This window comes from Oreochromis aureus, linkage group 20 (assembly GCF_013358895.1).
Source record: "Oreochromis aureus strain Israel breed Guangdong linkage group 20, ZZ_aureus, whole genome shotgun sequence".
Taxonomy (NCBI): Eukaryota; Metazoa; Chordata; class Actinopteri; order Cichliformes; family Cichlidae; genus Oreochromis; species Oreochromis aureus.
This window is the reverse complement of record NC_052961.1, coordinates 9,046,670-9,070,418: the sequence shown is the minus strand read 5'-3', so window position 1 is coordinate 9,070,418 and position 23,749 is coordinate 9,046,670. Positions and strand designations below refer to the sequence as shown.

At 42.1% G+C, this 23,749-nt stretch overlaps 1 protein-coding gene across 1 annotated transcript in view; it reads left to right on the top strand.

Annotated features, from left to right (window-relative positions):
• Positions 1 to 23,749, top strand: part of plxna2 (plexin A2) — a 163,536-nt gene that overhangs the window by 98,721 nt on the left and 41,066 nt on the right. Inside the window, exons 6-13 of the mRNA XM_039604756.1 lie at positions 2,239 to 2,362; positions 4,916 to 5,069; positions 7,134 to 7,230; positions 12,580 to 12,694; positions 13,891 to 14,091; positions 14,765 to 14,861; positions 15,128 to 15,327; positions 21,315 to 21,466. Coding sequence (XP_039460690.1) covers positions 2,239 to 2,362; positions 4,916 to 5,069; positions 7,134 to 7,230; positions 12,580 to 12,694; positions 13,891 to 14,091; positions 14,765 to 14,861; positions 15,128 to 15,327; positions 21,315 to 21,466 — 1,140 coding nt within the window. The remainder of the gene's footprint in view (positions 1 to 2,238; positions 2,363 to 4,915; positions 5,070 to 7,133; positions 7,231 to 12,579; positions 12,695 to 13,890; positions 14,092 to 14,764; positions 14,862 to 15,127; positions 15,328 to 21,314; positions 21,467 to 23,749) is intronic.

Here is a 23,749-nt window from a genome sequence, read left to right as displayed (position 1 = left end):
TCCTGCACGCCTTCCACCCCCGCTGCCTCACCCCCTTGCTGCGCTCTCATCTTACTTCACCCCACTGAAATGAATTTTATTTAACAAAAAAAAAAAAAAGAGAGAGATTCACATTGAGGAAAATCAATGCAGAGCTTTTTGTCAGTTAATGACTGCCCAGGTTTTGCATCTGTACCCATACAGCTTGGAGACATGCATAAAACATCGTGCCGCAGCCCACACCTGAAAGCACATTAAGTATCATTTTCTCCTGCCATTGTGAATGTAAAAGAATCACCAAATTGCAGGCAGAGTAATACCTTGCCTAAGAAAGGTGTACTAATTTTAACTTGTGATAGAATAAGACAAAAAGGAGTGTCTTGGGCTGATAATAGCGAAAGACGGAGGGGAAGAGAAAGACCGAGGCAAATGAACCAGCAGTGGGGTCAAATGTGTGAAATGAAAAGGTAAAGTAACAAAAAAACCCATCAATATTAAAAAGTTAAAGTATAGTTACCAAAGTAGTGAAGGGGAAAAGCAGGTGATCATCATGAAAAAGTGCTGCAGTGACCCTCCTTTCCCAGTGGGAGATTTCTCGCTACTATAATAATTCCACACTTTTCTGCTCTCTAAATTCCCTAGGGAGTGCTTGGAATATTAGTGTTTATACGTGTGTGTGTGTGTGTGTGTGTGTGTGTGTGTGTGTGTGTGTGTGTGTGTGTGTGTGTGTGTAACTTGGTGTACTTGTGCCTAGTAGTGTGAACTTCTGACAACATAATTGCACACAGAGGCTGTGGATGAAGATGTAGCTTAGAGTCAGTATATGTGAGAGTATGTGGTTAAGAAGCATGATGCGGTGCAGAACACACACAGCGCGCACACACACACACACACACACACACACACACACACACACACACACACACACACACACACACACACACACAGAGCAACCAGGAGAGAATAGCAGAGCTTGTAGTGGCACATCAGCACCATGGACAGTAGCTGACCCTTTAGAGTCCAATTAGAGCTACTGTGGCCAGTCAGCCAGTTAGCCAGACACTACAACTGGGTTGGATGAGGATAGAGAGGCTTTGGTGTAATGGGATGGAGAGACCGCACAGTTTTAATAAGTGGTGGGAGGTGGCACAGTTTTAATGAGAGATGTGGCAGTTTCTTGTGATACTTGATACACAGTCTGACCATTAAGATCTCTTATGAGAGAACGCCTTGTAATTTGTACTAGTTACATCTACAGAGTTATGCTGTGATTGAAGGAGGCAATCTAGCTGTGTTGTGCATCCACTTCTGTGCCACCACTTGTCGCTGCAGTTTATTGGGAATGCATACCCAGTCACCTACATGTTTATAATAGAGATCAGCTGTTATTAATGATGTGAGTTTCATAAGATATCTTTATGAGAATGAGCTATTTTGTAACTGGTGTTTTTAACCAATCCAATAAGACAGCAAAAATGTTTAAAATAATTTTTCAACCTGCCATCTGTTTAGCAGAACAAGAGAGAAACACAGTCTGTTAACAGCAACATAACTTATAGCCAGAATGTAGAGCATGTCACATTTACAGCCTTGATCATCACAAAATAAACAAATCTGGATGACTAACACAGAAAAGCACAAAACAAGGAAAAGTGAGCAAAGAAGCCCCAAGGGTTTGGTGTGATTTTTGTAGGTTGTTACTGATCTGTTCAGATGTCCTAAAACAAGCTTGGGAAACATCGAAAGGTGGATGATTATGGACTCGTAAGTCCCCATGTAGTGGCTTGTGACAAAAGTCGGCTATTGATGTGTTGAGACAGTGACAGTGTTACATCACCCTACAGCACTGCTGCGGGATATTTATTTTATTTCTGTTACAGCATTGTTTAATATTCGTTTCCCTAGACAGTGTTCACCATCTTTGACAATCCTCATGCTTCCTGTCTTCCTTCTGTTTTTGGAAGGAGTTTAAAATTGTCACAATTTCTCATTTGCCCTCCAGTCATAATTGTTACATTTATACATTATAATTGTAACACTGTTGTTTGAGTTTCATTTTCACATATTTTCATTGCACATCACTTTGGCGGCACTTTTTTTTCTTGTAACTTTTTATTCATGGAATAAGTTGTTTTTCCTCTATTTCCTATCATATCCGACATGCATATTTTTTTCAGTGCTATATGATATCACCGATAGCATTGAAAAGCAAATATCAGTAACTTCTTTCTATCTCCGTCCTTTCTCCTCTCTGTTCAGATGCTCTCAAAGGAATCGATGTGAACGTGCGGATGAGCCGTACCGTTTTGCTGCTTCGCTCAATCAGTGCGTGAAGGCAACCGTGTATCCGGACAGCATTGCCGTCTCAGAACCTAGCGTACATGTAAGTCTACACACAAACAAACACATGCACATGCTCACACATATGCATAATCCTACACACAGTGTACAACATACCTGCAATATCAACCACTGTTTGCAAAGTCAAAAATGAAAAATTAGCTGCTATCTACGTATTTCCAACCCACGCAACAAAAGCAGAAGTTTTTTAAATGATCCCACATAGCTGTTCATCTAGTCTTGAGTTTGGTTGATGCATAAACATTAGATGGGAAGGTTCATAAGGGCTTTATGTGGGCGTTTCAGCATACATATGCTCACTTTTTACAGAGCAGTCAATATGTGTGCCAAGACATGTTTGTGTGGGTGGGTGTGTAGGCGTTAAAGTTGTCCAAGTGCAGTTGAGTACAGCACAGTATTTCTACATGGATTCAGTAAAAGCACGCAAAGATCAACAGTGAAAGGATCTGCCTGTCCAGATTCTGGAGATTGTTGTACATCTATGCACAATCCACACTGTTAATGGGTCATTTTATTCACATCTTTCAGCCTGTTCACAAAAAATGTCTTTGGTTTGAAATGGTATGAGATGTAAGACACTGACTTATAGATGTATTAAGATACATGAAATACTTTTGTGCTGTTCAGAACAATTTAAGTGGACTAAAATGTGAATCTTCAAGCCGAGAATGGCTGCATTACAGATTTTTAAATGGTTTCTTGGGATTTTATTCCAAGTAAGAAACCAACAACCAAGAAGATCTCTTTAGCACGCCTCTCCAGACCTCTTTATAGATTAATTGACAACACATTTTCTTCCATGTATTTTGGTGAGCTGACCTTTTTATTTCTGTGGTTAAACATAAAAAAATAAAAATCTTGTTAACATGCAGTTGGCTCTTGCGCTGACTCACCCTGCACCAAATTATATCTCACCCTCAAGCCAATGCTCAGCACACCTTGCCCCCGTTGTCCACTTTGCAAACAGCAGTTTATTACATTTTAACAGTTTCACCAACCCCCCCTTTTGCTGTCACATCAGAAACGGGGTCATCTGACCAACCACAAAACACTCAAATTCACACAGTTCACAAATTCCACAGGGGTAGACTGCTATCACCATGACAACGCAGCTTCTTGAAGTGGGCACCAGGACAGATAGAAAAGGCAGTGAAAACAATGAAATTACCTTTGCTGAAATCTGCAACCAATTAGGCTGGTGACTGCCAAGCAGCAAAAACCCCCACTACCATCGTGGTGAAAGGAAGCCAGCGAACGAAAAGAGCAAAATCTTAACTCTCAGAAACAAGCTTATTTTGTGTAATAGCTTACTGTGTCTGTGTTTTTGTGTGTGAGACAATTTCTGCATAAGCAATTTTTGAGTGTTTATCTGTATATGTGTGTCTGAGGACGATGAGAGCTAATTATTGTAAGAGAGGTTACTCAGGGAATTCTGCATTGAACAAAAGACATTGATTGCTGTGATTGCTGTAATCAAGGATCTCTCTGACACCTCAGAGTGAAGCAACACAAACATGGTGAAAGTAAAACAGGGAAAGACAAGAGGTCCTCAGCAGGAAAAAAAATAAAAGAAACCATCCATCCTCTTGATGGGTAACAGAGCAAGCCAGCTAACGAGGGAGGCAGTGTAGTCAGCCACTGAGACAGTCAGCATCTCTTAAAAGACCTACAGTTAAGCTGCTCAGCTGCCTTGCCTGTCCCAGTAGCCCTGCGGTGTTTAGTGAGAGGCAGATAAAACAAAGAGAAACTTCAAACGGTATGGCCCAAAAATAACAGCTAATGGAACAAGGCTGTGAAATGCCATGGTGATAATTATCCAGACTGCCTCTCTTGGCTAGAGAGCCAGATCACACACCCTGCACAGAATACATTTATTTATAGGAACAGCAGCTGAATGCTCCAGCCACAGTGTCACTGCTCTCCAGAGAATGACTTCAATCGCCTTTATGTGCATCGGCACTTGTGTAGTGCAGTTCATATGTGTGTCTCTGTGTGTAGTTTTTTTTTTCTTGTATCTGTCTCACCTTCTAAATACTAAAGAAAGGTAAAAGAAAAAGTAGAATGTGCCATGTGATATTTTTTCCCCATTTTTTCCTCCATGTAGCTTCTACTGCTTCTGAGTGGGTCATGATATTTACCTCTGGAATGATGCCTTCTAGAAAGAAATAAGATTAGCTTCTAAATAAACCTTTTTTCCCCTTATTATGCTGTTTTTAAGATGCAGAAACAGTTCTTGGCAAAGTGGACGGACAGCTTTGCCAACAGCAGTGTTTTCTTTTCTCATCCTGACTAGAGCTGCTGAATTTAAGCCACTGTCTCCTTTTATAATTTCATCTCAGATTTTCATGTCTTGTTTATCAAAGATGCAACTGTTAATGTTGGTTATGTGTTTTCCTCTATTTATCTGACGTATCACGCATTAGTCTTCTAAGTCAGCTCAAGGTATGGGGAAGTTTTAGGGAATTTTTACCAATTTGTTATTTGTTTTCATTAGTGTTAGTGTCCATTTTGATCCATTCTCAAAAAGACGTGTACAGCAAACTTTATTACTAAAAACATCTCACACCATTTGCAGCTGCTAGTGAAGGTGAGCGATGTTCCAGACCTTTCTGCCGGCATCACCTGCTCGTTTGGCAACTTGACAGAAGTAGAGGGCCAGGTCAATGGCAACCAGATACTCTGCAAATCTCCTGCTGCTAAAGATGTCCCTCTCATCCCCACTGACCAAGGTAGATACAGAAAACAGACACACATATATTACCATGTTTGCAATGCAAGCTGATGAATGGCTTAGTTGTGAAAATGCTTATTTTCCTGTGCAGTCAACAATACGCTCATCAAAACACAGCCTTTGCTGGATTCTGATATGTCCCTCCCTCTCATTTACAAATCTCTGGGCTAACTGTTCAGCTGCACGTGTACAAACTCTGAAACATATTTAGTGATCCAGCACTCCCAGTTTATTCAGGGGCTGTCTAAATAACAAGCACCCACTGATTCAGGATCGGTTGTTTTGCTGTGAACTGTGCCTGAACACATGACCCCGGCTACTTTAAATCTGCTTGAGGATCCAAATGAGATCCCCTGGCCTGTGGTCCAGCTACATTGCACTTAATGTCTGGCCTTAGATTTGGCTAATAGGGGATGGTCTAACACTAGTCCATGGTCTAACAGTAGACCATTCCCTACTCTACTCTACTCTTCAGCCAGGGATCAATTAGACGGAGTAAATTGATTTGATGGATTCCAGTCTTTGCATAGACAGTGCGTTTGCTCTTTACCTCCACTGGTACCTGATGAATTTGAAAATTTGAAATTGGCTAATTTTATTGAACTCCACAAAACGAGCATGTCACATGACACCTTCTTTGGAATAAACTAGGAAGACTGCTTTTAGATCTGGTGTAAAGGTATGCCAATCACCTCTCTTATATGATTGTTGGAAATCTCATGAACTTCTATTGTAAAAACAGGGCACAAATATATCACTCTGGCTCAGGCATTCATTTATTTGCAAATGCGTATATCATTGTGAATATTAACATCTGTTGTTTGACAATAAATGCCTCTTGTTTGCAAGGAAAGATGGCTGCAGGATAACAAAACTAAACTGCCTGAATAATATATAATATGCAGTGTATGGAAGTCAATGTGTGTTTTGGGGGGTTGGTAATCCTCTTTCCTGTGAGTAAATGACAGACCTGTTTGCCCAGAACTCCCATGGGGACCAGTGCATCAGGCACTAATATGAATGTTCTCCCCCAGGTAAATGTCAGCCAATCCCCCCTGTAAGACCTTCCTCCATCCATCAAGCTATCCATCCAGCTGTTTATACCTTCGTTTTTACTTCACATGCTTTCCCCTGAGGCCTTCTCCTCCTGACCTCCGTCACCTGTCCCCCTAGCAAGTCTTTCTGTCTGTTGCACATCAACACTGATTGTGCCGTGCTGACTTGATCTGAGGAGAACAGAGGAAAGAAAGGAGAAAGGAAGCGGGGGAGGGGATATCAAGAAGGTGGAGACTGATAGAAAATACAGGAGAGAGGCCAAATTAAAATACAATTATGTGAAGGGGCAGGAGAAGAGGTCAGGATAAACTGTGAAGACACTGAACTCATTAAAGAAAATAGCTGGCACTCTTGTCCACTAAATAAAATGGTCTTAGATGAAGTTTTGTGCAGATATGACCTCTATATGACTTTGTCAGATCCTGTGAGACAAATATGTACTAGTAGAAGTCGGTTATGTGCCTGCTATAGAGACTTGTGTGAAACAAATCCTGATTCCCAACAGGTGCTGTGGAGAGAACAGAGCACTAAGGGTCAGTCAGCCCTCCTACTCACTGAATGTCATCTGAAATTCAGGCTGCTCGACACATACAAACAGATACTTGCACATATTTATGGAGCTGGTGTTCTCATAGGGAGAGATAATGTGGCTGCTTTTTTTTACAAAGCACAGTCAGAGCTCTGTTCAGCAAAGTAAGGTAAATAAATTTACATCTAATTAAATGGTTCTGTATGAGATTGAAATTCAGGTATTTAATTTCCACGGGCTCAATGCAAGCAGTACTCCTTCATATTACATATTTAAATATATGCAATACTACACAAGAAATACCTTTCTAACTTATGTGTGTATGTGTGCTAACAACCTTCGTTTCAAAAATATTAATAAGGCTAAAACTAAATTCAGTCTGCTGTTCACAACTATGCAAACAATGTGAACATATTCACTTCTCTTTAACAGTAAAAGAGTGTTAAATAAAGGTTGATGTCGTGTCTCCTCTTTCAGATTGGTCAGGCGTTGAACTGAGGCTGAATTCTAAGGAGACCGGTCAGATGCTTATCAGCACAGAGGTCAAGTTTTACAACTGCAGCGTCCACCAACTGTGAGTATCACTCTCTGAGTCCATTCATTTTCTTTTCATTGACAAGAACAATGCCCAGACCTGCTGCCCGAAACCACCAAATCAGTGCTGTGGGATTTTAATCACTATTTGTCTTTAACGTTAGCCTGCCCCAGTCCCCTAAAAATATCCCCTGTAAAAATTAATGTAATCTGATCGCTCGCTGTTCCCCGCGGTCCACACAGGAAGATTCTGTGTTGTGTTGTTAATGAAGCATTCTTTTCAAACATGCTGAACTACAAAACACTCTGCTTTCTGCCTAACAGGCCTTCTGTGGGGATTTCATGCCCATTTTCATGCCATGTCTGTCCCTGATTGAGTGATGTTGAATTGAATCCCTGGATTGGAGATCTTAGTGTCTGCGGTGCCTTTGCAATTGCTTGCTTCATTCCAGTGTGGCAGATTCTGTTTGTGTGAGATTCAAAGGCCTCATTGACTTGGGAGTATCACTGAATAGAGAGCAGTTGAGAAAGGGTATCACAGGGGTTCAGGAATCCTACCATGTCAAATTATCCTTTGACTCTCCCCTTGACATTAAAACAAAATGTTTTAGCCATTGTCTCCTTTGCTAGATAAAAGCAGGCAGTGTTACTCTGCATCTCTCTCTTCGTGTTTTGTCTCTTTTCTCTTCATATTGCTGTTTGAGAACCTTGCCTGAGTAGCACAGAATGCAATTACCAACTCTCACATCAGCTCAGCTAATCGTTGATGACAAACACAGTGCACACAGCCACACGCGCAAAGAAATATGCATACATTTGAAAAGGGCATACACCATCCTTTCAGTAATACCAACTCCTATGTTACTTCCCTCTTATTGCATATTCTGATAGTGAATCAGCCTGATTCATTCAAATTAGGCTTCTTGACAGAGATCACTCTGATTTTTGCCTCAGTGATAATATTTCACAATGAGCATATGTGCGAAAAGGAGACAACGAAAGAGAGAAGCAGTTGTGACAACCCCCCCAGCCCACCCCTTTGGAACAACTGCTCAAAAATACATAGCACAGTAAAATCCCATCACAGTCTGTTAAAAGTGAGTGCTGTGCTTGCTTTGGTTTGCTTTGGTAACACGCAGAATAGCATGTCTTATACCTCGTATTTTCCCGTCTACTTGTTTTCTTTGGCCATTCTTGTTTTGACTCATCTCACCTTCTGTTCATCTATATAGTTTGTATAGACAGTGTTGGAAAGTGCACTTAGTGAAATACAAAATTGAAATTGTTTTTTGTGTATTTAAGTACATTTTAGCTGTTTTACAACTACTTCACTACATTTCAGAAGTAAATTGTACATTTTGTGTGCTTATACTAGTTTTAAGAACATATATATATATATATATATATATATATATATATATATATATATATATATATATATATATATATATATATATATATATATATATATATATATATATATATATATATATATATATAGCAGCTGGATAGCGTAGTGGTTAGACTACACGCCTTTGGAGCAGAAGATCGCAAGTTCGATTCCTGCCTGGGGCGTCTGTATCCAGTAAGGGTCCTAAGGCTAGACCCCCTATGCTAAAAGTGAGCCTACCGCAGACATGAGCGAGACAGATAAATATGAAGGCATGCCGGCTCGGACGTCGCCCGGATCAACAAGGTCCGCGTCAGGTGTTGAGGAACCAGGGCACCCTGACGACAAGTGGGCTACTGGAACAAGAAGGCATCGGTGGGCAGAGAGACTAAAACAGGGCGTTGTTGGAATGCTACTACGCAAGTAACCCTGGCGGAAGGGGTTACATGAATAGGATGAGGACCTATGGATTCTTCGATACCCAACATCCACAATGACGGCGAAACAACTAGTAGCTCAGTGTTCCAACATTCGAAAGAAGGGACTGCTCTCACAGCTAGAGATTGACGAGGTACAACATAAATGCTGGTTATGAGTCAGGGCGCCAGGTCAGGGGAGATATCATCACCCCACCCGAGATTGGGTACATAGCCCCAAGTGCGATAGGAGAAGGATCGTTGAGTGCGAGAGGAACTGACCTGAAAGATAGGATCATGGCCAAGCTTGAAACCTGGACCCCCCTAGCCGGTTACCAAGATTACGTGAAGTACCCTCAGAAGGTCTGCTAGATGATGTTAATGCAGCACTACGGATGATACCTACAACCACGATTACCGACACTAACAAGCTGATCTACACTACGGCAGCAGTGATCAGTGAGATGCTTGGCTACAAGTTGAACAGCCACAAGGGCAGTACCCTCCATGGAGAAGGAGGCTGAGGGCAAGATCAAAGTAGCACGGAGGGAGGTTAGCCAACTAACGGAGTTGCAGAAAGGCGCGACAAAGAAGGTGCATAAGAAATACAGCAAGCTGTCCATACCTGAGGCCTTGAAACTGCCAAGCAAAGACTCACAGCCTTGGCCAGCCGCTTGAGGAGGTACACCAGAGAGATAGAAGGCAGGAGAATAAACCAGCTGTTCTCCACAGAACCAGCGAAGGTGTACTCTCAGTGGCAAGGGAACAATAACAGAACAGCACCACCAAGGCTGGAGGCGGAGCAATACTGGAAGAGCATATGGGAGAAGGACGCAACCCATAACGGCAATGCTCAGTGGCTAGTGGATCTGAGGGCAGACCATAGCGACCTCCCTGAACAGGGTCCAGTAACCATCACAGTGGCAGATATCCAAGAAAGGGTCTCTAGTATGAAGAGTTGGACAGCACCAGGGCCCGACATGGTTCACGCCTACTGGCTGAAGAAGCTGACTGCACTCCACGCAGTCTGGCAGCACAAATGAACTAGCTGCTAGTTAACGAGAGACACCGGAATGGCTAACCGAAGGTCGGACGGTCCTGATCCCCAAGGACCCCAAGAAGGGACCGGTCCCATCCAACTACCGACCCATTACCTGCCTCAGTACTACATGGAAGCTCCTGTCAGGCATCATATCGGCTAAGATGAACAGGCACATGGCTCAATACATGAGCGGGCACAGAAAGGGATTGGCAAGAATACCAGAGGCGCAAAACACCAGCTACTGGTAGACAGAACAGTCAGCCGAGACTGCAAGACCAGGCTGACCAACCTGTGCACTGCCTGGATTGATTACAAGAAGGCCTATGACTCAATGCCCCACAGCTGGATACTGGAATGCCTAGAATTGTACAAGATCAACAGGACCCTAAGAGCCTTCATCAGGAACTCAATGGGAATGTGGCACACAACACTAGAGGCCAACTCCAAGCCCATAGCACAAGTCACCATCAAGTGCGGGATCTACCAAGGAGATGCTCTGTCCCCACTGCTGTTCTGCATAGGCCTGAACCCCCTCAGTGAGATCATTAACAAGACTGGCTACGGGATACCGACTGCCGAGCGGAGCGGTTGTCGGCCACCTCCTGTACATGGATGACATCAAGCTGTATGCCAAGAGTGAACGAGACATCGATTCACTGATACACACTACCAGGTTATACAGCAATGACATTGGAATGTCATTCGGGCTGGAGAAGTGTGTCGGATGGTAACAAAGAGAGGGAAGGTAGTCAGAACTGAGGGATTGAACTACCAGAAGGCAACATTGCAGACATAGAGGACAGTTACAAGTACCTGGGGATCCCACAGGCGAATGGGAACCATGAAGAGGCCGCTAGGAAAGCTGCAACCACCAAGTACCTGCAGAGGGTCAGGCAAGTCCTGAGGAGTCAGCTGAGCGGTAAGAACAAGATCCGGGCAATCAACACCTACGCCCTGCCCGTGATCAGGTACCCTGCTGGGGTAATAGGCTGGCCAAAGGAGGAGATAGAAGCCACTGACATCAAGACAAGAAAGCTCCTTACCATGCATGGAGGGTTTCACCCCAAGTCCAGCACCCTGAGGTTGTACGCTAAGCGGAAGGAAGGGGCGAGGGACTGGTGAGTGTCAGCACCACAGTCCAGGATGAGACAAGAAACATCCACGAATACATCACGAAGATGGCCCCAACTAACATCCACACATCACGAAGATGGCCCCAACTGACAGTGTGCTCAGTGAATACCTCAGGCAGCAGAAACCCAAGAAAGAGGAGGAGGCGAGGAACCATCATGGAAGGACAGGCCCCTGCACGGTATGTACCACCGGCAGATAGAGGAGGTGGCTGATATCCAGAAATCCTACCAGTGGCTGGACAAAGCTGGACTGAAAGACAGCACAGAGGCACTAATCATGGCAGCACAAGAACAAGCTCTGAGTACAAGATCCATAGAGGCTGGGGTCTATCACACCAGGCAAGACCCCAGGTGCAGGCTGTGTAAAGATGCCCCAGAGACAATCCAGCACATAACAGCAGGGTGCAAGATGCTAGCAGGCAAGGCATACATGGAGCACGCCACAACCAAGTGGCCGGCATAGTGTACAGGAACATCTGTGCGAGTATAACCTGGAAGTCCCAAGGTCAAAATGGGAGGCGCCCCAAGGGTGATGGAGAATGACCGAGCTAAGATCCTGTGGGACTTCCAGATACAGACGGACAAAATGGTGGTGGCTAACCAACCGGACATAGTGGTGGTAGACAAACAGAAGAAGACGGCTGTAGTGATCGATGTAAGCGGTTCGAATGACAGCAATATCAGGAAGAAGGAACACGAGAAGCTGAGAAATACCAAGGGCTCAGAGAAGAGCTCGAGAGGATGTGGAGGTGAAGGTAACTGTGGTCCCCGTGGTAATCGGAGCACTAGGTGCGGTGACTCCCAAGCTTTCTCTGTCCAGAAGAGCGCAGTCCTGGGAACAGCTAAGATATTGCGCGCAGGACCCTCAAGCTCCCAGGCCTCTGGTAGAGACCCGAGCTTGAAGGATAAACCGCCATGAGGGGCGTGCTGGGGTGTTTTATATATATATATATATATATATATATATATATATATATATATATATATATATATATATAGCGTGAAATCAAACTATACTGTATCTCAACTACAATGCAGGGATAATAATAATTGCAGGCTCGAGCCGTTTATCCTCATTACTGCTATATTACTAGTATAACACTCCACCTCTCCATCTTTTTCTTTCTCATTGTGATTGTGGTTATAAGGGCTAAGTCTCCTATTCACACATATTAATATATGGTAGAGGAAAATGTATGCAGGGAGAATTTGGCCTAGCAGCTATTAGGTACTGTGCCAACCACAAGGGCACAACAACAGCAGGTGCCCACTTGGGACATGAACTCATTTCCTATGTGGCACTTCCCCCTACTTTGGCAAACTCGTTGTCCCTCCTTGACTGCACTGTTCTTTTTTTTCCCCCTTTCACTCAGTGTGTGTGCATGTGTGTGTTTGTGTGTTCCTGCAGGTGTCTGTCATGTGTGAACAGTGCCTTCCGGTGCCACTGGTGCAAATACCGCAACTTGTGCACCCATGACCCCTCCAGCTGTTCCTTCCAGGAGGGACGGGTCAACGCTTCTGAGGTTGGTGGAATGCACATGCACAGACACACGGACTTATAACCTAATCCATCTTTTCTCCTCTCTCTCTCTTTCACCCTTCCTTGTGCATATTTGCACTCGGTTTCTTTCTACCTGCCTCCTGCACTGCATTTCAGCTCTGTGTCAGCCTCGGGGCATGTCTTCAGAAAGACAGCCATCTAAGCTTTTCTATTTCTGAAGTGGTGCTACTCATTCAGAGCTCTTGTTCTCTGCAATAGCAATTAACAGTCTATTATCCTTGGAGTTACTGAGCTTAACATGTCTTAACAATGACACAAGATCATTTTGACCACATCAATAATGATCACTATGTCACTAGCTATGCACATTTACACTACTGGGATTTTAAGTGTTTGCCTTTATTCATTTAAACCCATTCACTTGTATTAAAAGAAACTTGTTAATAATCACTCTTCTGTACATATATGAGTAGCCCACTTGCATTGCTTCAGTTCATATGTATTTGCTGTGCTTGTCACACAGAGCTTCAGTGGTAAGATTAGATGCAGTACTCACAATTATGAATAAAGACCAGCCTTTCTCTGTGACATCAGTAACAGCTATTTTATTTTAGCAACCCTACAATCTAAAGGTATATTTGAATATCGCCTTATGATATTGTATCTATGCTTTAATTGACTTAAGATGTAAAGATTCACAAAGCTAAAGGAGCTAAAGGCCATTAAGACTGAAGCTTCATTGTGTAAAGCCATAAAGGCAGTTTTCTCAGAGTATTTCAAATAGCAACGACCTCCATTATTACTGAATACTTTAAACCACTGACTACTGATACCATTCTCAGTTTTGACGAATTGAGCAGTTTCATAATTCCTCTCTTGAGAATGTGTATTTCAATGCGGCTCATAGCTTTCCAAGGTCACATAAATCAGTTTTAAATTCTAACTTATAATTAATTTCCACTTTAATTCCACATATTGTGTTTCCTACTTATAATCATCTTCCTTTTTCACCATTATTGCAAAGTTCTTTTGTTCTCCTTGGTGTTTTTGATGCCCCAAATCATTATTGTCTCTTATCATTAACAGAAATAAGAATAGCTTGGCAGCCTGGCAGCCTCTCAGCCTCTGAGTTAGTTGGTTACCATTCATGTTGTCTTGCTAAACATGAAAGTGGAACATTTTTCTTTTTTGTGGACCATCTCTGCTTTATCCTTCCAGGACTGTCCCCAGCTAGTGCGCTCTGAGGAAATTCTGATCCCAGCAGGTGAGGTGAAGCCTATAACCCTGAAGGCCAAGAATCTGCCACAGCCCCAGTCTGGCCAGCGGGGCTACGAGTGTGTCCTGCACATCCAGGGGGTCAGCCACCGAGTCACTGCCCTCCGTTTCAACAGCTCCAGTGTACAGTGCCAGAACAGTTCGGTATGTTGTGCAGTGCTTTTTCACTCTGAGACAATATGAGTGCAATTGATGATGTGTAATTTGATTTGTCTGTAATTCTCCATTATATAATTACGCACACATTTTAAATACTGTATACAAAAACAGATAATAGCCTGAATCCCATACCATGTGTATGCTTGTGTGTGTGTGTGTATGTTATTTAGTCAGTGGAGAAATAGTAGCCATCATCATAGATAATTATACAGGAGAAGACTGTAGCACGAGTCTGCCTTCAGAAGTCAATATACTGCTGCCTTCTGTAGTATATTCCCAGAGGTACCACAGGCATACATGTTTTACTTTCCAGTCTTTCGCTCTCTCCCGCACACACACAAACACAAAAACACACTTGGGCAATGAAAGTCAGGCTAGAATTAAGCGCATGGGAGGCAGTTAAGCACAGCATCAATAAAGGCCAGAGGGAAGCTCAAGCTCCTGCCCAGCTGTCCCATATCTTGTGGCTTTTCACTTTGTCAGCTCCTCAGATACTGAGATGATGTAAGTATGGGGTAAAATTGGAAGGACACAGTACTGTCTCCACTAGGGTTCACGAGGATTCGAATTCCCAGACTTCCCATTGAAATCCTCCTCTCTTCTGCTTCTATCCCAATCTCTATCTCTTTCTCCCTCTTCATCACTCTGTGGCCTCTAGTATCTGTATGAAGGAATGAAAATCAGTGAGCTTCCTGTGGATTTCTCAGTGGTGTGGAACGGCAACTTTATTATTGACAACCCAGAAAATATTAAAGGTAAGAACAAAAGATGCTGATGTCAATATCTGCTAGAAAATAGGATGGACACTGTCATTTTTGGGATCTTTTTGTTGGTGCAAATATTGCATTTTTTTGTGAGAGGTCACAAAAGCATTTGTATGTATTCATGTCAAATCATTTGTAGAGTATTTAAGAATTTTGAAAAATATTTTACTCATAGCAGACTATGTATCAGTTTTCCTTTTAACAATAACAACAATACTTATTGGTATGTTCACTGTATTGCCCATGTCATCCCACAGTGCACTTGTACAAGTGTGCAGCCCAGCGGGACAGCTGCGGCATGTGTCTAAAGGCAGAGAGGAAATTCCAGTGTGGCTGGTGCAGTGGTGAGGGAAGGTGTACACTGAGGCACCACTGCCCCCCCATCAACCCTTACACGACCCGCTGGCTGAACCTGTCCAGCAAGAATGTGAAGTGTACCAACCCACGCATCACTGAGGTCAGTACCTATAATCCCTCGTCTGTCCTTCCTACCTGCCCGCGCAGATCCAGCGGTCGATCGATATGTAATTATCAGCTTCCGTTGCAAGGTGTGTCTTGCATCTTGTCACAGTTCTTTCACAGAGGGTCATGAGGCGCTCAGCTGAGACTGTAGAAGTATACTTAATATTCAAAGTTAACAGCTCAGACAGCTTAAAACGGCTTAATAAGACATTGTCATCCGTGCCAGTGGCAATGCAGTTACAAAGTGAAAAACCTGTTCTGTATTCTCCAAAGCACATCATGATCACTAAATTGCAGCAGAATAAGAATACACTTGATTCTGGCATGCTGTTTTTTAACATTTAAGTTGAAGTGGTAATAGCGGGATTCTTGAGAGATGCATAGGACCTCTGATAAATGTAAATTTTTATCTTGTACAAGATAGAACGAGGTGTTGCATGAGAAGCAGCTGTTCTACTCTACTTTGGTTTTGTGTGGACTCAGAAAGAATGAGAATAAACCTTCAATAGGCTCCCCACTGTGCTTGGCCCACCTAATGCCTGCACATCCTTAAATGTTTGTTGCCTTTCTGTCTGCCTTTTATCTTGCTTTTTCTTTTTCTGTCTTTTTCTATCCTTATTTGCTTAAAAGCAAAAATTATATGTATGGCTGTTTATGTACCTGTGCGGCTGTATGTGTTATACTCGTAGGTGCTTATTCTTATGAGAGTTCTTTTCATCTTCAGGACTTATCCAAGGGCAAGGACACAAATACATGCACATGCACACACAGACACACATGCACACACAGAAATAGAGCTTGAGATTTGTAGTTTTAAAGGGCTGTCTTTTTGACATCTGCTTTCTCTTTGTGCAGTAGGCACAGATGCCTGCTCATAGATTTTAATGTCTTTTGTCCTCACACAAGGTTATTCCAGCCCTTTGAAAGTTTCCTTGGCACCAATATTGCTAAAAAGGGAGCTTCACAAGCGAGTAATCGTAGTTCTTTTTATTATCTTTGTATCCATAAGCAAGTGAATGAGCGGTGCTCCTTTTTGTTTTTTCTCTCATGCTGAGTTTTTGCAGACATGACTAGCACCCAATAGCTGGATGCCCTCCACATCAGCAAGATCGGGATCATGACCTGGAAGTGCTTATTTGTTTTCCACAAGCAGACCTTTGCTTACTCAAAGCCCCCACTGTCGGTCTGCTGTCACAGAGGAGTCAGGCCAGGAGGGACAGTCTATTTAATTAGCTTGGTAACACACCAGTGCATTGTGGTTAACCTACCAGACCTATCTGCCTCCACATTTATTCATTTAGCTTCTTTTTCCTCCACTACATACCCACATGTAACTCTAGCCAATTAAAAACTGAAGCTAACAACTTGGGTAATTGATTTGCTATACTACACGCAAATAATCACGAAAAATAGGCAAGCTGATGAAGTCCGTCCGATCTTCTTTTTTCTTTTCCCTGCTGTCTTATACCTCATCGTTTTTTGTTCTTGTGTCTCTGTGTTTAACTGTTTCTGACTCTTTTTGCCAAATTACATCCATTATGATGAGTTTGAGACTTTGACACATGCTCATAGTCATCCAATGGGACTTGCAATAGTGAAGAGCACAAAAGAAGCAATGAATAAAACATGTAACCAAAAGTAAGCTTAAACACTGAGAACCTAGCATTACTGTATCTATACTGCATCCATCAGTTGTCCAATGTTTAAGCAATGATGTCAAAAGCAAATCTGAAAACTACAGAATATAACAAACCGGTTTTGAAATGACATGGCAAGCCAAAGGGAAAAGCCCACAGAGGAAATGACTGGCATAATTATTATTTTTATATTATTCTTCAAATAGCACTTCAATCAAAAACCAGTGATTGACAATATATTACAGAAGCAGAGCTACATGGTCAGTCTTTCCTTTTAAGTGGAAAAAAAAATAAAAAAATAAACTTGTGAATGTATGAATAGTTTGAGTGAGGTGAAACGATTCAAGTAAGACAACAAAAGACGGAGGGGGAGATGTAAAGTCATGAAAGGTGGGAAGAACAAAGGAGCCGGGGAGTGGGGGGGAAGTTTGGGCGTGGGGGGCTCCTGAGGCCAATCTAAAATCAGATCTGTTTATGGCTGTAGGTGGCAAAATCAACTCTGCGTGAGCATGTACTTCAGACCGACACACCTATTTTCTACTCATCATCGGTAGTGAAGCCGGCGCTCATCATTTGTGCTTCGTCCTAGCACCCCCCGCCCCCCTCCCGTCTCTCAGTGATTACAGTTTCTTTAAGAAGCCGACATCCCCCTGTTGGGCTGAATTTATTAATAAATTTGGTTTTGATTGTATGCACCAAAGCCCCCATCAAGAGCTGATTTGTATACATACTAACACATTAGTAGATGTGCCTTCCACAAGATAGGCCTTTTGAATAATTAATGTTTCTATTAAGTGCCATGGTGCCTCCCACCACGGGCCATTAATATTGAAGAGATGTAAGCCCCTGCTAACAGCAGAGGGAACAACATCAAATGAAGCTGGGAGTTAGATGGGCATATGAAAGGCGTTTCCTCAATATGCTTTGGCCGTGGCTTCTGTATGAGTTAACAGTATAGCAAAGAAGCTCCCCTGCCTCTAGTGACAGTAAATATAAACATCTAGCTATAGCCTTAGGAAAGAAAAAAATATATAGGATTCCTTTTTTCTCTCTCTTCCTCAAACATGCAAGTGAATGCATGCTTTTTGTTGATATTTTGAACTCCACAGGGATAGTAGGCCTGTCAGCTGTTATCAGACTACAACTGAACTCTGCTTACTGCTGTAACCCCGAGAGTGCTTCAGTACTGTATGGATGCTGACCTTTATTAAATCTGCTAGATGAAGAATAAAATATTTCTCAGCACCCCACAGATTCACATGCAAACCGGATGATAGGTTACAATTCCCCGTTCAAACGCACAGGTCATTTTTTTTCACATTGTCTTTTTTTGTTTTGTACTTGTTTACAGTTCATTTTCATTGTAACCAATATGTCTTAGCCTATTACAAGACATTCAAGACTCTATAAAGTATTTAGGATGCAGTTTGTTCTGGAACAAGCGATCAGTGGGGTTTTATCAAGCCCATTAAATGCTACTCACAATTAAATGTGACATGCTAGAATTAGTCTGAGCTAAGAATTAGTCTGAGTGGCAAGACAAAGAGATTATCTGCAAGCTTCTAAATGATATCAAAGGTTGTTTAATTTCAAAAGCCAAACATAGAGCTTTGGGAAAAACGGAAATCTCCCACTGTGGTGTTTTTAAGGGCATAAAAAGATCTTATCCTATATATTTAAGCTTTATTGAAAGTAGATAATAATGAACTTACAGTAGATTTTTTCATATTATAGATTTTAATAGTAAATGAGGTGATTAAATATTATTATTGCTGAATTCCACTGGGCTCGGTCAGCTGCCGTAGTTACAGTGACATGCTTGGCTTGCATAGCCTGAAGGCAGCTCGGTTGGTGTATTGCACTCTGCTCCATGTATTGAGTTTAGCATTGGCTGCATCAGCACATCTTTCCCCGCCATTACTTCAGCTGAATATGTCAGCACCACACTGACAGACAGCCCCAGGTTATTCACATTGAAGCCCATTTCTCTGTCGCCATAATTTTTGTTACTTGTCAGAATAACCAGAATTATCAAAAATCGTCAGCATTTTTTTGTTGGAAATTTATTTCTTGTACATCAGAATGTCTTTTTTTGTAATTAAGCCATCCCTTTTTTATCTTTAATCATTCTAGTGTTATTTTCATTTATTCTTTTGTGGGGAAATCATGGTCTCTTAGCCAGAGAGAGATACATTGTGCCAGGGAGACTGCATGAGTAGGAGCAGGGAGAGTGGCTTGCAAGCTGACTGCCTGTTTGCTGGGAATTACCCTCTATTGACAGTGTGACAATGCCAGGCGGGCAGCAGCACTGCTGCTAAAAGGATTACATAGGGAGCATGGCATGGCAGCACTGGGTGGGAAAAGGGGGAGCTGGGGCAGAAGGGCGTGTGTGTGCATGACCAGCGACGCTTCCTTTTCCCCTTCTGAAATACAGTTTGGTAAAACAAAACAAGCAAACTAGAGGAAGAGGAAGATGTGTCACATAGCCTGGGGAGATAAGATGATGGATGGGAAGAAAACGAAGAAAGAGTGATGCAAACAAGATAATTTTGCAGTGAAATATAAACACAAACCTATGCTACCAGATGATACTATATAACGCGGACTAGTTCCATTTGTCTATAAAGACCATTAGAACTGATCTGATTGGCAATCAAATCACAGTCTTGTATCCAAAAAAAAGATTCTTTATAGATCTGGTTCCTTTGTATGCGTTAGAAATGCAGACACAAAGACAAAGAGCAGAAGTTCTCTTATGCATCACAGCCTGGTGCATCTTTGAAGTGATAGTTTTTTCCATGATCCAGATGAATCAAGGCTCTGCCAGTGCGGAACTCAGTGAAATGGGTTTTCTGCGTGAATTGGACTGTCTTCATGTCCTTGGTCCACTATGGGAAGGGTTCCATTTCAGCCTCTAAGTAGTAGAAGGAGGAGGACTCCCAAGCTTTTAGCATGCCCGTCTGTGATACAGCACTGCTGTCCTGTCACCGTCCCTGCCTCACCTGTCACCCGTCTTGTCTGATGGGACTGAAACGGCGTCCACTTTTCCCCCGCTGCTTTTTACCCCATTTTCACTCTTCTTTCTTCCGTTCCCTTCCTCTTCGGGCTTTTCCTTTCCTTTTTTTCCTTCCCTTGTTTTCTCACAGGCCCTCACATTGCTTATGTAACCATCACTAAGTCTACTCGAATAGCTGCTGCCATCGCCTGACATGGATATATTTAGCCATTATGTTCCCCCCTTCTATACCCTGCATGCCCAAGCAGTGCTAAAAGATTCATGTATTCAGGCCCCTCAGGCGTTGCAGTGACACACTTACTTTACATCCAGAGCAATTAATGTCCACTGAATCTAGATTACAATGCCAGCATCCCACAGGGAAGCCGCAATGCCCTAGTGGGTGTTGGGGGTGGGGAGTGAGGGTGTACAGCAAGTCTTAAAGGGTTGCCATCACGTGGGGGTTTGCAGTTCAGTGAGCGGGTACAACTGACTCTTGTTTTTTCCCTTCTGCTTGCATGGTCAGTAATAGCGTATTGATTGTTTACATAGCAGCCCCACACAGCAAAGTGACAGTCTATCCTCCCTGCTGCCCTCCTCTCTCTTGGTTTTTTGTATTCCTTTGGTGACTGCGCAGTATTGCCTACTCTCTCGGTCTTTTTTTAACCTTTTTTCCATTTCACTCTGTGTTCTCGATTTTGTTTTTACTCCTCCTCCTTATCTTGTCCTCTCGTGTTTAAATGGCTGTATGATGGCCAGGTTGGTGCCTCAACAGGACTCTGCAGCACAGAAGGCACTGTGCCACCCTGTGCCAAGGTCATGCTGGGCAGCCATATTGCATTTTATGAGTAGGTGGTCTTCACTAATCATTAGTATCCCCCCTTGTTAGATTTAACATCCATGTTAAGCAGGGTAGATTCTGAGCAGGTGGCTTTGCTGACTGTTAAAAACCGTTTCTTCTTTATCCCAAGGTTCCTTTTTTTAGATTTGCTTTTGCAGGAGAAAGAAATTGTAAAAGAAAAATAATAATGTATTCACTGGTGATTATGTAGTGTGTGTGGATGGGTATAATGCCATATTTTAACAAGAAGAGCTGCAAAACAAGTGTCATTAGGTGGTGTTGTGATTAGAAGTTGCTCTTGGCACAGTGACTCATGGCATGTTCTGACATTTTGTGGATGTAGGACTGGGGAGTACACTTAATTGCTTTTACAGCCACCTGGACCAAAAGATCATATTTGCCCTTGAGCACATACAGAAACCTGTACACATTTATGTGTTTCTATAAACCCGCCACATCCCTGAAGACAAAAACATCTTTTGATGTCTAGTTTCTCTCCAACGTTATAGGTGACACCAGTGGCTGGACCCCCAGAGGGAGGCACCCGGGTGACCATCCATGGCACAAACCTTGGTCTGGCTTTCTCAGATATGGTCGGCAATGTAGAGGTGGCAGGAGTGAGGTGTACCCCCGTAGAGGATGGCTACATCATTGCTGAACAGTAAGTGATACAAACAGGAATGATCATTTCAAAACTATTGCTAATACTTATTATTGATGGATAACTACACAGCATTTAATTACAGACAAACACAATTATTCCTTCAAGTTAACTGAAAACATGACGTTTCTTTCAACCTACACTCCCAGTTTATAAGCAGATCTCATTTGCAGAAAGTGTATATGTGCAGTATGTCATTTTCATTTTTCAGTAATAGCAGTTATTTATAGGAATTGCTGCACATGGTGTGGCCATATGCCCTCTCACTTGCTAACAGTAGCAAAATATTCTAAATGAACTATATTTGCTGTTCCTGTAAGTGTCTAAAAATAGCAAAAAAAAAATGTCTGTATAATTTTGTAAGAATGACCGAAGTTTTAAGTAATTATTCAGTAACTTAAAAAAACTATTTATATGATAATATATTTCATGTTCTTTTATTTAATTAATATTGAACAATGCATAGGGATGCATTAAATCCGTTATTAACTCTCATAATAGCATGCATCTAGCCTTGGGTTTTGATACATTATTTATGTGCTGTAACAGCTAATAAGCTCTAAACTATATATGTGTGTTGCACAATCTCCCGCTTTAATGAAGACTGGAGCAGGTCCAAACAGTCTGGTCTTGACATTGCTGTTTTTCCCCCCTGCAGCACAGTAGCCCAGTTCTCTCTGTGTAGCTCATCTAGTCAGCAACAATCCCATAACAGCTGTGTGTGTTTACTTGTGTTTACCTCCTTAATTGTCCCATGCTGTGTGTACATCATGGTAAAGTCTGTCCCGTTCACCCTGAACTAATGAAACGTGGCCCATGCTTCCCAACTTGCCCACCATCCCCTTGGCTAGACACACAAACGTGTGTAGACTTAAAGACTTAAAGTGCCTCATGGTTGTTTAATCTCAGGTTGTGTGAGCCCTCCCAAGATAGATGTATGTATAGATAGTGTGTTAGTTTACCCTAAAAATATATATTTACATATTTAGACTAGGGTTAGGTTGAGTTGCCTTTGGGAATTGAGCTTCATTGTTGAGGGAAAGGCAATACTTCATTATAAAAAAAACCAAACTATTCTATTATGATTTTTAAGCATTTTATGCAGAAGGAACAAAAATAAACATTATGGAGCAATTACAGGTTGGATAATTGTACCACGGAAAATCGATAGGATATGAGGAATAGTCTATTAAAATAGTACAACATTGCTATTGTAACCTTTTATTATTGGACCCTTCAGCCACCACAGCTCCCTAGAAATTTTATTATAATACTTATAGTTTTCTTTAGGAGAGACAGGTACTCAGAAATAATTGGCTTTTCTTTCAGTTAAAGTGAAATTCTCTCTCTGCTGACTTTAAGCCAGTAAGAAAATGGTGTTAAGAATAAAATGTATAGCAATTCACTAAAAAAGATGACAGGCATAAACCCACATGTGAATGAACCCACACACCAACACCCATGCACGCATACAGCCTATCACTGTCATGGTTCTCAGAGGAGCCTTTAACCCTAATTTTTTCTTTGACCTACTTGTGCCCTCAGAAAGAGAACAGCTAAGCGTGATGCCATTGCTATAAGTCGCATAGTTTCACTTCTGCATGGTGTTACAAATGCATATCTCGCAGTCACATGTGCACAGTTGCTACTACTGTTTACTGTGATACGGTAATAAAGTAGTAAAGCTATAACAGCTCACATGGCATAGAGTATTTCTGTGGTTCCTTGCCCTGCATTGAGCAGCTGTAATTAAAATCCACTTGGCTGTAGGAGACACTTTGTGTGCAGCACACTGATCTGACAGCACTTTAATGCGATTGGGGACAAGCTGGGGAATTCATTTATATGGCGGGTAAAGAAAAAAGATTGACTGTGCAAAATTAAAAAACTAACCTATAACCTTTTAAGTCCAACTTTGAAGGAGATGAAGTCATCCAGATGATATACTGAGCTGGACTTTTATTCAGCACCTTTGGATTGTATTTTGCCTCTAGGTTCATTATGCGCATGTCCTTAGCTGACTGTTGGTGTTTGTTTTGAGTCTTAATTCAGTCATCAGGCACCCTATGATGGACTGCACTGTACAAAAAAACATACATATTTATGTGTCTTTTATGTTACTACTTCAGAGGTGTGTGTGAAAGCCACTCCTGCTTTGAAGAAAAAGTCTGAACTTTTGTTTGTTTCTTTTTTCCAGCTGTCAAAAAGTACTTTTTTTAAGGGCTGAGACTATTCTGCAGCATTTTTTTTTTGTAGATTCCAAACTGAATCCTTATTTGTATG